Here is a 14,886-nt window from a genome sequence, read left to right on the forward strand (position 1 = left end):
CCCCACGGCTGAAAGGGCGAGCATGTTTTGTGTGACGGGGATGCGAACCCGCGACCCTCAGATTACGAGTCGCACGCCTTAACACGCTTGGTCATGCCGGGCCTATTTTAAATTAAACAAGCATTTCAAAACACCATAATGGAGATCTTTAGATCCTTTTCATTTTTATATACTATTGGATAATTATTCTAAGTGAAATAGGCCTGACATGACCTGGTAGCTAGCTTGTCAGTTTATACATTGAAAGGTCAAAGTTCAAACTGAGAATGCCATTGAGATGAACACAACTTACAGAGTAAGATAGTTTCAAGTATCCATCCATTGTTTGAGAGAATTTCCTCTTTATGTCTAATTTATAAACCTCTTTTACTTTTGCTCTTAAAAGCTGTAAATTTTTTCAATTGTTCAGATTATGAGTAGGTTGTTTTAAAGTTGTGCTCGTTGTGCAAATTGTTCTGTGATAGTTTAAGTTGGAATCATTTTTTCTTGTAAGCTGCTTTTTATAAAAGTACTAGTTAATGTTTTTGATATTATATACGTGTGTGTGTGTAATATCCATTTATTTCTCTCGTTGTTCTATTCTATTATTGTACTAATTATTTTACATTTTTAGCCGAGTATAAGGGTTTAGAACCAAACTAAATCTCCTAATCTGGACACGTGACACATTATTGGGATTTGTTGGGTACTCCAAACTTTCGATACCAGTTGGAGTACCCAACAAATGAATCAATACATTCCAATCCTTCTACGTTTTAGTTTCATGACGTTACCATTTAAGCTGGTATATTAAATCAGCCTCACTACTTATTAAGCCAGTTTTTAATTCTCATCTATGTGCTGCATACCTTTTTGGATCAGCAATTACTGACAATATTATTATGTTTCAAAATTTTGCATATCTCTCAACAGTTCAGTAACTAGTTGTAAATATGTCTGCCTGTGTCTCCTTTACTAAAGAAGCAAGTAGCATTTCAAGCTGTAAAAATATGGTTCACATACAGTCATTTATACAGTATTATAATCTAAGAAACATGGCGTTTTCGTCACTTTAGAATTATACATTTATAATTTTCTGAATGTGAATGTCTACAGCAGCAGCAGTGCCTTTTACATGTAGATCAAACACAGTAACTGTACTATTTAGATGTAAACCAAACGAAGTAACTGTACCCTTTACATGTAGATCAAACACAGTAACTGTACGATTTAGATGTAGACCAAACAAAGTAACTGTACCCTTTACATGTAGATCAGACACAGTAACTGTACCCTTTACATGTAGACCAAACAAAGTAACTGTACCCTTTACATGTAGATCAAACACTGTAACTGTACTATTTAGATGTAGACCAAACGAAGTAACTGTACCCTTTACATGTAGATCAAACACAGTAACTGTACTATTTAGATGTAGACCAAACGAAGTAACTGTACTATTTAGATGTAGACCAAACGAAGTAACTGTACCCTTTACATGTAGATCAGACACAGTAACTATACTATTTAGATGTAGACCAAACGAAGTAACTGTACCCTTTACATGCAGATCAGACACAGTAACTGTACTATTCAGATGTAGACCAAACGAAGTAACTGTACCCTTTACATGTAGATCAGACACAGTAACTGTACTATTTAGATGTAGACCAAACAAAGTAACTGTACCCTTTACATGTAGATCACACACAGTTACTGTACTATTTAGATGTAGACCAAACGAAGTAACTGTACCCTTTACATGTAGATCAAACACAGTAAATGTACTATTTAGATGTAGACCAAACGAAGTAACTGTACCCATTACATGTAGATCAAACACAGTAACTGTACTATTTAGATGTAGACCAAACAAAGTAACTGTACCCTTTACATGTAGATCAGACACAGTAACTGTACGATTTAGATGTAGACCAAACAAAGTAACTGTACCCTTTACATGTAGATCAAACACAGTAACTGTACTATTTAGATGTAGACCAAACGAAGTAACTGTACCCTCTACATGTAGATTAAACACAGTAAATGTACTATTTAGATGTAGACCAAACGAAGTAACTGTACCCTTTACATGTAGATCAAACACAGTAACTGTACTATTTAGATGTAGACCAAACAAAGTAACTGTATCCTTTACATGTAGATCAAACACAGTAAGTGTACTATTTAGATGTAGACCAAACGAAGTAACTGTACCATTTACATGTAGATCAAACACAGTAACTGTACTATTTAGATGTAGACCAAACGAAGTAACTGTACCCTTTACATGTAGATCAGACACAGTAACTGTACTATTTAGATGTAGACCAAACGAAGTAACTGTACCCTTTACATGTAGATCAAACACAGTAAGTGTACTATTTAGATGTAGACCAAACGAAGTAACTGTACCCTTTACATGTAGATCAAACACAGTAACTGTACTATTTAGATGTAGACCAAACAAAGTAACTGTACCCTTTACATGTAGATCAGACACAGCAACTGTACTATTTAGATGTAGACCAAACGAAGTAACTGTACCCTTTACATGTAGATCAGACACAGTAACTGTACTATTTAGATGTAGACACTGTACCCTTTACATGTAGATCAAACACAGTAAGTGCAGTATTTAGATGTAGACCAAACGAAGTAACTGTACCCTTTACATGTAGATCAGACACAGTAACTGTACTATTTAGATGTAGACCAAACGAAGTAACTGTACCCTTTACATGTAGATCAAACACAGTAACTGTACTATTTAGATGTAGACCAAACGAAGTAACTGTACCATTTACATGTAGATCAGACACAGTAACTGTACTATTTAGATGTAGACCAAACGAAGTAACTGTACCCTTTACATGTAGATCAGACACAGTAACTGTACTATTTAGATGTAGACCAAACGAAGTAACTGTACCCTTTACATGTCGATCAGACACAGTAACTGTACTATTTAGATGTAGACCAAACAAAGTAACTGTACCCTTTACATGTAGATCAAACACAGTAACTGTACTATTTAGATGTTGACCAAACGAAGTAACTGTTCCCTTTACATGTAGATCAAACACAGTAACTGTACTATTTAGATGTAGACCAAACGAAGTAACTGTACCCTTTACATGTAGATCAAACACAGTAACTGTACTATTTAGATGTAGATCAGACACAGTAACTGTACTATTTAGATGTAGACCAAACAAAGTAACTGTACCCTTTACATGTAGATCAGACACAGCAACTGTACTATTTAGATGTAGACCAAACGAAGTAACTGTACCTTTTACATGTAGATCAGACACAGTAACTGTACTATTTAGATGTAGACCAAACAAAGTAACTGTACTATTTAGATGTAGATGAAACTTATTAATGGTACTTTTTATGTGTAGTTCTACTACAACAGTGGTATATTCTACATGTAGATGAAACTCAGTAATGGTACTCTTTACGTGTTGTTCTACTACAACAGTGGTATATTCTACATGTAGATGAAACTCAGTAATGGTACTCTTTACGTGTTGTTCTACTACAACAGTGGTATATTCTACATGTAGATGAAACTCAGTAATGGTACTCTTTACGTGTTGTTCTACTACAACAGTAGTATATTTTACATGTAGATGAAACTTAGTAATGGTACTCTTTACGTGTTGTTCTACTACAACAGTGGTATATTTTACATGTAGATGAAACTTAGTAATGGTACTCTTTACGTGTTGTTCTACTACAACAGTAGTATATTTTACATGTAGATGAAACTTAGTAATGGTACTCTTTACGTGTAGTTCTACTACAACAGTGGTATATTCTACATGTAGATGAAACTTAGTAATGGTACTCTTTACGTGTTGTTCTACTACAACAGTGGTATATTTTACATGTAGATGAAACTTAGTAATGGTACTCTTTACGTGTTGTTCTACTACAACAGTAGTATATTTTACATGTAGATGAAACTTAGTAATGGTACTCTTTACGTGTTGTTCTACTACAACAGTGGTATATTTTACATGTAAATGAAACTTAGTAATGTTACTCTTTACGTGTTGTTCTACTACAACAGTGGTATATTTTACATGTAGATGAAACTCAGTAATGGTACTCTTTACGTGTTGTTCTACTACAACAGTGGTATATTTTACATGTAGATGAAACTCAGTAATGGTACTCTTTACGTGTTGTTCTACTACAACAGTAGTATATTTTACATGTAGATGAAACTCAGTAATGGTACTCTTTACGTGTTGTTCTACTACAACAGTGGTATATTCTACATGTAGATGAAACTCAGTAATGGTACTCTTTACGTGTTGTTCTACTACAACAGTGATATATTTTACATGTAGATGAAACTCAGTAATGGTACTCTTTACGTGTTGTTCTACTACAACAGTAGTATATTTTACATGTAGATGAAACTTAGTAATGGTACTCTTTACGTGTTGTTCTACTACAATAGTCGTATATTTTACATGTAGATGAAACTCAGTAATGGTACTCTTTACGTGTTGTTCTACTACAACAGTAGTATATTTTACATGTAGATGAAACTTAGTAATGGTACTCTTTACGTGTAGTTCTAGTACAACAGTGGTATATTCTACATGTAGGTCCAACACAGTAATTGTACTCACTACCTGTTGTTCTGCTTTTTCCATTGTATACAGCTACTGAGCTATTATAACCTTGGGTGCATTTTAAGATTGACAGTCAAATCGCACTATTCGGTTACGCAAGAATCCACCAATCGTTGGTGGCTTTCGGCTAGTTGCATTCATTTTAAGTTATCAGTTCAAAAGAAGGAGGACTCTGCACAGAAAGTTGCTGTGTAGTATTGCATAATCTTCTCCCATTTCCGTTTGAAATAACCTGCTCTATAGTAATATAAGTATTCTGAAAAAAAAAAATAGCAAATTCATATGCCATTCACTCTTTGTGGTATAACACAAAAAGTAATTAAAACAACCTCTGTATCACTGTATTTGGAACCAATAAACAAAGAGAAAACCTCATAGCTTCTTGACTAATGGGATACTCTTGTAGTATTAGCTCTATTTTTTCCATACTTTTTACAGGTGGATCAAGAAAATATAAAAAACATAATGTTTAATGTGCTATATAAAAAGAGAAGATACTAGAGAGCTAGGTTTTTAATACTATTGTTTTTTAAAATGTTATTTAGTTTTATTTTTATCTTTAGAAAACAGAGTTGAATAGCAAACAGTTTACTAGACTTAGTAAGATTGAAGACCACAGCAGTTTAGATTTTGGTAGTTTAATGTGCAGTATAACGTTAGATTATGCTTAGTTACATATAACGGTTCTTTAGGCTTAGTTATAATTCAACTTGCGGTGAGATTGTAAGACAAATTAAATGCATTGTGTTATTTAATAAATACAGTCTTCAAAACTAGTTAACTGTCAAATTTAGGCTTAACAGTGTTAACAACAGGCTACTGGTATTTAATCAGAGTATCGAGTGTTTATTTTGACAAATAATACAATGGTTAAGCCAATTTGAGGGTTAAATATTCCCAATTTATTAGGGGTGAAAGATGCAATGATTGAGTTTTATTTGGGAAATCTGAACTGTTATGCACTTTAAGGGAAGCTAGTAGTGAGGACGTCCAACTTGTATGTAGAGTTTGCAGGTTCGAGGCTATCCTAACTAAAGTTGAAGTAAAGAGAAGTACACACTGTGAGAAATTAGCAGGGTTTTAAGAGGAGGATTTCATAATGTTGATGCATCAGCATTTTTCGTACTTTAAAGTCAAAGTTATGGAATTAGGGGATACAAGTATGGATTTAGGCACGGTAGAAGCTGCCTTTGGTTAACATAATTTTATTTTTTAAATAGGTTGGTTAACTTTGGATGTTACAGAGGCAGCAACTTTAAGTGATTAAAAAAATTTCCTGAGTATATGAATAATACTGGCTTGTTTTAAGATTTAAAACAATAGCTTTAGTTAAGTTCAGAGATTGGAACAGCCTGGATGGACCAATAGGTTCCTTGTTGCCCCAAATCATTATGTTATGCTGTAATCTGGATCACACGTTTAATATCAGGTGATCCCTTAAGTAATGTCCGATTTTAGGTTCAGAAAAAGAGGAGTTCAACCGATTTTAATGTTATTTATTTAATAACGTGTGTTCTATTATTATTAATTACTTTCCACCAATGATTCACAAGCTTTCGAATGCCACTTCTATAAAATTCTTGGGATTTGGAGGAAAAGAATTTAGAGAGGGTAGTTTTGATATCTTCATGTGTTCCAAGCTCTAGTTCTGCAAACTTTTAAATAGATGATAATCAGATGGGGCAAGATCTGAAGAATATGGAGGATGTGGAAGTTTTTCCCAGTCTAGCTCTTCAATCTTTGCAGATATGAGCCTTGCTGTATGGGGCCGTGCATTATCCTGGTGTAACACAACACCTTTGTGATTGATCAAAGCAGGCCTCTTTTCTTTCAGTGCAACATTCAAGTACTCTAACTGTTGGCAATAGAAGCCTGATGTTATCATTACATTGAATTGAAGCAACTCAAAGTGGATCACACCAACGATATCCCACAAAACACTTAACAAGACTTTCCTAGGGAAAAAATCCATTTTGGGCTGTGCATTACCTGCACTGAGCCATTGTTTGTGGTGCTTAACATTTTTATAAGATATCTATTTTTCAGTTCCAGTCACTAACCTGTCCAAGAAAGGTGAGTTATGTTCACAAGAGTGTAGAGAAATACAAATGTCCACTCTTGCTCTAAGATCAGTGTCTGTCAAATCATGGGGGGACCCATTTTCCAAGTTTTGACATCTTTCAGAGCTGTTGCAGATGACAGTGAACTGTTGAATGGGTTGAATTACATGTAAGCTTCTGTTCTAGTTCTTCAACTGTTATAGCACAGTCTTCATCGGCTGCAGACAGCAGCAAGTCATCATTAAACTCAACAGGATAACTTGAATGTGGCGCATCACTTGGTTTCAGAAGTTCAGATCAGGAACCACCTTTGACATTTTCTTTCATTGAGAGACTCTGCACTATAAACACCTTGAATTACTGTGTTTCTGCTGCACTATTGCCTTTTATAAAACTCATAAAATATTATATGCCTAATGTGCTACTCAGAAACAACCATCTTCATAAGGCTTTATTTGATTAATGTTATGAAAAAGTAGAGTTGGGTTCGTTTCTTTTATTTGTCTGAATATTTTTATACACGTTCCACTACATATTTTAGTCATTAAAACCTTCTACAAAGACAGAAATGATGATGCACTTTCTGTATTAAATGTCTGGACATTACTTATGGGATGACCTGATACAAATGAGGACCCACTCAGTACTGTGACTAATGAAAAAAGATTTTTGCATAGTGATGAACAATTCATTTAAGCTACCAACGCAGTGCTCTATTGCATGTAGAATAGCTAATACAAATTTAGAATGTAAGTATAGATATATTAATTACATGTTAGAAAATGGTAATCATACCTTTATACAAATCACTAGTTAAGTCTCATTTGGAACACTTTCTGCAGTTTTGTTTTCCTTATCTAAGACGGAATATTGACTTATTGAAAAGGATTATCTAAAGAGATTAGTCAAAATATCTTATTTTACCTTGAGGGTAAAAGGTGATCTTATTAAAGTGTACAAGATGATACAGAGGGTTGATAGGATGAACTTCTCTGATTTCTTTATGTTGTATTCTGAAAATAACAGGACAACACAACTTTATGAATTGGACAAGTCCCTTTTTTAAAATAAATACCAGCAGTGGTAGACACTGGTACTTTAAAACGAGTTTTAAAAGATTGGCCTTTCGAATGGGCCCGGCATGGTCAAGCGCGTTAAGGCGTGCGACTCGTAATCCGACGGTCGTGAGTTCGCATCCCCGTCGCGCCAAACATGCTCGCCCTTTCAGCTGTGAGGGCGTTATAATGTGACGGTCAATCCCACTATTCGTTGGTAAAAGAGTAGCCCAAGAGTTGGCGGTGGGTGGTGATGACTAGCTGCCTTCCCTCTAGTCTTACACTGCAAAATTAGGGACGGCTAGCACAGATAGCCCTCGAGTAGCTTTGCACGAAATTCAAAACAAACAAAACAAATCTAACTTCAACTAGTTTTGTAAGTATTACATCTATTCTGAATGATGATTTATAGCATTTGTTTTGATGGCGTCTATATTAAATCAATATAATTTTTGGACTTTTAAACATACCTAATTATCATTGTGCCCTATACTAGAGCTCTGGATTTCGTATCTTTGCGCGGAATAAAAAACAACCAACAAACTAAAGCTTGTAATGTTGAAAAGCTATAAACGTTCCTAGTCAAATATCTGTAATTTTCCGATTTATAAGAGTTTGTAACAATTATAGCTTCCGAGGATTAAAGTATAATAACTGTAGCAGATCAGCAATATTCAAAAAACTGTCTCTCGGCGTTTTGCGATGGTTAACTTTTTATACACATTAGGTGAGATTCTTGAACGTTGAACAATATTCGAAGATACGCTGGTATTTTTGTAAACATATATTGTTGGTTCTTACACTTGGGAATCTACAAATTTAGAAAACAGGCGGAACTTGCGCAATACATATTTAACAATATACGTTACATGGATTAAACTGAAACAAACGTAGATATTAAAATAAATGTACAACATTAAATCTGTTACAAATGAGATGCCTTTGAATGTTGTGGCGGCACTAAATTTGGTTGAGTTTAAAAGAAAACCTGATAGAGGTATATGAGTGATAAGGGCTGGATTTATATATTTTAATCTTTTTTATTTAATAGTTTTAGTTTAGCTAAAAGAATGGGACAGTCAAGATGGACCATGAGGTTCGTTGTTGTCCCTAAACATTATGTTATGTTATCTTTGATTGAAAACTGATTTGTTCTTGACTTCCAGGAGCAAGTGTTGTTCAATTCTTGGAAAGACATATTTACAGGGAATGGAGGGACGTTTTTATTTCCTCCTCGGATTTATTCATTTGATGGAAGAAATGTATTATTTGAAAACTCCTGGTAAGAAACATGAATAATATAAACACTTGTATGACTTTTGCTTTGTACCATACCAATGATTCAGTATTGGGTTGAAAACTCACTTTCATTATATCATTGTTCGTTATTTCTTGTAATAATACTAGAATAATTATGGATTGCATCATATAATATGTATTTTCAACATAAAAAACTTAAAGTTCAGTTAAGATATGTATATAATTTTTTTTTTATTTTGTGCAGGCCACAGAAAATCGTATGGCATGGATCGAACAAAGTTGGAGTTCGAGATAAGAACAATTACTGTGACTCTTGGCAGAGCAGTAGCTTAACGAACCATGGACTGACTAGTTCCTTGACACAGAACCATCTGTTAGGACAAGATGAATACTCTTGTAACAATTCCTTCATTGTTCTCTGCGTGGAGGCCATAAGTAGAAAGGAAAGCTCACACAGAGAGAAGAGAAGCCTTAAGCAAGAAGGAGAGGAAATGGACGAGGAATTGACACCTGAAGAATATGGACAACTAATAGAAGATATTGACAGACAAGCTGATGAAAAGAAACTAAGAAACAGACTTGAATAAACTTACAAATGTCTTACGTTTGTGGTCATGTTAACGAGAGTGGAGATAATTGTGAAGTGTTTTATTAGTTACTGTTTAACAAAGTGTGATATTGAAGGCAGGAAAAAAAACGTTATTTTGAAAATTAACAGCGTATGAAGATGTTAAGTTAGTTGGTAAGCAATAACCTTAAAAGTCAGTCACCTTGCTGTTTTGCGTTATTAACCTTTCGTAGTGGTGGTCAAGTAGCTTCAACAGATACAAATAATTATACTCGGACACAATGATGTATTGAAAGTACTTGAATTCAAGCTTAGCTGGTTATTGTTATCCTATTTGTGCTTTCTCATGGCATTAGTAAAAATCAGTGCTAAAGAGAAAAGTATTTAACGCAACGCTATACGTGTAGCTGTCTGTTAATATTCGTTAATTGTGGTTGTATTTACAATAGTAATTTGTACACAAAAGGTTAAAAGCTTGAGAAATGGCTGATAATTATTTTTTATTTGTAACAAATAGACAGAAGTTTGTGATTAATTAATGTAAGTCGGCCCAGAAATAATACTGAAAAGAAACAAGACCAGCGTTTCTCATTTTAGAAAACACTTATTAGTTCATTGGTTTGATTTGTTTAAATTTTTACACATTTTTTTATCGTTTAGTTTCGTATTTTTTCCTTCATGATTATATTATATAATATTTATGTAAAAAAACCTAATCCTCGTATTACAGTATTAACAGATAATCCATGACATGTTCCACACAAATGGTATTCTTACCTCAGCTTGAATAATATTGAACTGTTGAGGTATCTCTGAAGATGATAACAGCTTTTAAAATAATTGTTCGGTGTTTATTGATTTTGTGTGTGTGAGAATCGTACAGGATTTATCTAAAGGTGTTTCTGCGCTACTTGTACACTATACCTAACAGTTTTTAATGACGTATTTATAATTTTCCTTATGCATATCACAAAGTTAAAGATGTTTTGCAATCTCGAAAATTTTTATTTTATAAATCGACATGTCCAGATTCTGGAATGAAACATTAGCATATTTTATCATTAACTTCTTTATTTCAGACAGAGCCTTATAAACTGTTCTTCAGGTGTGTAGTTTTGTTAGACTTCGATTCCCCGTGGTGAATAGAGCCCATATAGCCTATTGTGTATAATTTAAAATCAAGCAGTTTTTAATTCTTTAACCTTGTAATTTATTAAGCACCATTATACAATGTCTTTTGTTAAGTAAGTTATTTTGCTTAATCCTTGGACCTTTGTGTTTCACGATAACTAATGTATTCAGTCATTTTTTTAACCTTTGTTAATCGAGTTATAATAAATCCTGTATAAAAACACAAACATTGCATTGCAAGGATTTGTATCTGAAGGTCAAGATGGGATTTTTGTGCTTCCCAAAGTTCTACGTAAAAATTTATTTTATGAACTGAAATATATCAATCTGAACGTTTCAAAACATTGCTGTTTACCCAAGAAACGTGTTTTTCTTTTAAGAGCAACGGTGAAATACATTCGAAAAGTTCAGTAATAATTTAGAGAAACATTCGTCAAGAGTATTTTCACACTTGACTCAGAAGTCGGTAATCAAATCAGGAAAAATGTCTTTAGTGAAGTCTGATAATGAATTTGTTTATTGCTCTTGTGACAGTATTTCAATCAGACCAAGTCAGCGTTTCTAATACAACAGTTAACGCCAAATTAAAGTTAATTTTATAATTATAACAGTTTTTTACTGTAGAACAAATTTAATTTTTGTCCAAGAGTGACAACAGCTGACTTCTCGTAATTGATCTCGATTGGTGGTGTTACCACGTTGGAAGCGCGACATGGCCAAGTGTGTTAAGGTGTTCGACTCGTAATCCGTGGGTCGTGGGTTCGAATCCCGGTCGCACCAAAATGCTCGCCCTTTCAGCCGTGGGGGCGTTATAATGTGACGGTCAATCCCACTATTCGTTGATAAAAGAGTAGCCCGAGAGTTAGCGGTGGGTGGTGATGACTAGCTGCCTTCCCTTTAGTCCTACACTGCTAAATTAGGGACGGCTAGCACAGATAGCCCTCGAGTAGCTTTGTGCGAAATTCAAACAAACAAATACTGCGTTGGTGTTGATAAACGTGGTCTGTTTAATACGACAGTGTCTTCATAACACTTTCGTTTTTAACAGTGTTGCATCGGAAACAAGACACTTACAATAGTACAGTAAAAAATATTGAAAAACACTTCTGGAAAACCCAGGTAACCTTCATGGCGTCACTCAACTCCTTTTATAAGTCACTCATTCGGTTACACTACTGTTTCATGGTGCAAGAAATGGAGAATCAACCTAAATCCAAGCAAAACTCAGGCTATAATCATGTATATAATCCTCAACACGAAAACAACTTAAAGTTGAAACTGAACAAATCTACTGGCATGATCACCCTGTCCTTGTCAATCGAATCTTTAGGCTTAGGCACAACCTTACACCTAAAACAAATCTACAAAATAAAAAAGAAGCCTTTAAACCGGAATAACACACCTAAAACAAAATAAGGTATGATTTGTTTTGACCCACCGCCAACTCTTGGGCTACTCTTTTACCAACGAATAGTGGGATTGACCGTCACATTATAACGGCTGAAAAGGCGAGCATGTTTGGTGCGACGGGGATGCAAACCCGCGACTCTCAGATTACAAGTCGCACGCCTTAACCCACCTGGCCATGCCGTGCCCGAAAAGTTAGTACACAATATTTTAACTACAAAACAACAACGTTATATATTAAGCGAGTTTTCGGTTTCAATCGAAAGTTTAGGAAGAAGAGATTTAAACAGCAACAGTAAAATGGATTAGTCAGTTTATGTCTACTTCTAGCTGAGATCCCCATATGCTTGCGTGAACTTATTTGTAGATGACCCCTTTATTACAGACCAGTATCATATGAAAGGTCCCCGTTAGTACAGCGGTATGTCTCCGGATTTACACCCTAAAATCAGCGGTTCGATTCTCCTCGCTGGGTTGGGAAATTGTTCTCCATGTTGGGGGTTGTGCAGTAGGCTAACAACCTACTTACTTAAAAAATCAGCCTGTTAAAGTAACCGCAGCAGTTGTGGCCCTTCAGGAATCGGGTGGCATTTGATTGATTTGATCATATATAATATACGATTTTAGAAAACCTTAGCGCACAACATTCATGTACGAACTTCACGTGTTTTTTTTTTTGTTGTTGTTGGTTTGTTTTTATAGCAAATTCACACCGGGTTATCTGCTGTGTCCACCGAGGAGAATCGAAACCCTGATTTTAGCGTTGTAAATTCGTAGTCTTACTGTGTCCCAGTAGCGGGAAACAAATTTTACATGTGAGGCAAAAGAAAACTTTTCTATACGTCTAAATAAACAAAGTATTTACTACAATATTTAAAATAGAATATTTGCTGTCTTATACACATATCTAGACAGTTTCAAGGCCGACTTCTTTGAGCATAGCACCCTTCTAAATTTTCTAAACAGAGCGTATGATATCTGCTTTGTCGACTTCTGTCTTACTTGTAAAGTTCAAAAATTCATACTGTATTACAAACTAGAAGTTATTCCCATACTTTCTTTCACTCTATCACACGAATTTTTAAAAAAGTAAAGCAGAAACTACCAAAAAGCTACACACTTTCTCAAAATACTCACTAGTCTTATATATATATATAACATTAACCTGCATCTGGAAATTATTTCTGCTGATTTAGTTTTAAAACCTGATTATAGTTAATTCGATGGCCCTGAGTTCGTAAGTGACTTTTTGTTTTTTCTGTCAGGTTTGAGTATTTCATAAATTACGTTAAAAAATCACTAATGTTGTAAATTCACATTCTAACTGAATGCATGATGACTGATTACCTCTGCTACAAACCGGTTAGAATAAATTATTAAAAGACGAAGATTGGTTTGTTTTGAATTTCGCGAAAAGCTACACGAGGGCTATCTGTCCCTAATTTAGCAGTGTAAGGCTAGAGGGGAGGTAGCTTGTCATCGCAACTCACCGCTAACTCTTGGGCTACTTTTTACCAGCGAATAGTGGGATTAATTGTAACTTATAACGCCCCCACGGCTGAAAGGGCTAGTATGTTTAGTGCGACAGGGATTCGAACCCGCGCTCGTTCGATTACGAGTCGAGTGCCTTAACCACCTGGCCATGCCGGGCGAAAGGTTAAGAAATAGAGGAGCATATTTCTAATTGAAACCATGTACAAAGAAACAGTATATTCTATATTATATGACTATATGTGTAATTTCTACGATCCATTGTATCACTATAATTGTTGTAGTTCAATTTCAAAATTTAATCTGACAAAAAAAAACAACAAAACAAAAACTAGTTACAACTAAAAGTGTATTTAATATTATTAATTATTATTAATATATTATGTTTGTTTTGAATTTCGCGCAAAGCTACACGAGGGCTATCTGTGCTAGCCGTCTCTAATTTAGCAGATAATTAATGCCCACAAATAAATCAAATTTTAATATCTACGTCAAAATGTAGAATTAAAAATATTCAAAACTAAATGTAAATACACTAAACATGCCCTCCCAGCCGTGGGGTGTATAATGACGGTCAATCCCACTATTCGTTGGTAAAGTAGCCCAAGAGTTGGCGGTGGGTGTGATGACTAGCTGCCTTCCCTCTAGTCTTACACTGCTAAATTAGGAACGGCTAGCACAGATAGCCCTTGAGTAGCTTTGTGCGAAATTCCAAAACAAACAAACAAACAAAACAAATCAAAACTAAATACACTACAAATTCCCATGTGCTTATGAGTCGTATATATATATAAACTTGTGGTAGCTATAAAGCTACCTATATTGGTTAAACTACATGAATTTCAACTAGAAACAGATATAAGCCAATTCACCCGAGTCTTGTATCCGCTTGCACAGTTAGAATTAAAGACCACCCCACATTTCTAGAAACCTTTAAATTATTTTTGGCTCCAGAACTACAGATTATGATTTGTTCGAAGTTAACCATAAAGCAACACCATCTCGTTAACGAAACTCGGATTCTAATGTTGTAAGTCCTCAAACATACCTCTGTGCCACTGTGGGAGATACAAGTTATGAACTTCTATCAAAGAAAGCCTCTTCATATCCAATGATCACCCCATACGAAATAATAGCATCAACTACTTCCTGTTGTCATTAATGTACTCAATTCCTGATTTTTAATGTTTTTATTTTAAAGATGCGGTGTTTATATGTACGCCTTTGTTTATAACAATGTGTCTTAACAATGCTACTTACTAAACGTGTATATCGCTCGT

The 14,886-nt window shown here is 34.7% G+C and overlaps 1 protein-coding gene across 1 annotated transcript in view; it reads left to right on the plus strand.

Moving 5' to 3' along the window:
* The window catches only part of LOC143232191 (uncharacterized), a 59,286-nt gene extending 48,351 nt beyond the window's left edge, over positions 1-10,935 (plus strand). The window contains exons 3-4 of the mRNA XM_076467327.1: positions 8,902-9,031; positions 9,254-10,935. Coding sequence (XP_076323442.1) covers positions 8,902-9,031; positions 9,254-9,596 — 473 coding nt within the window. The 3' untranslated portion in view covers positions 9,597-10,935. The remainder of the gene's footprint in view (positions 1-8,901; positions 9,032-9,253) is intronic.
* The last annotated feature ends 3,951 nt before the right edge of the window (positions 10,936-14,886 follow it).

Source organism: Tachypleus tridentatus, chromosome 1, assembly GCF_004210375.1.
Source record: "Tachypleus tridentatus isolate NWPU-2018 chromosome 1, ASM421037v1, whole genome shotgun sequence".
Taxonomy (NCBI): domain Eukaryota; kingdom Metazoa; phylum Arthropoda; class Merostomata; order Xiphosura; family Limulidae; genus Tachypleus; species Tachypleus tridentatus.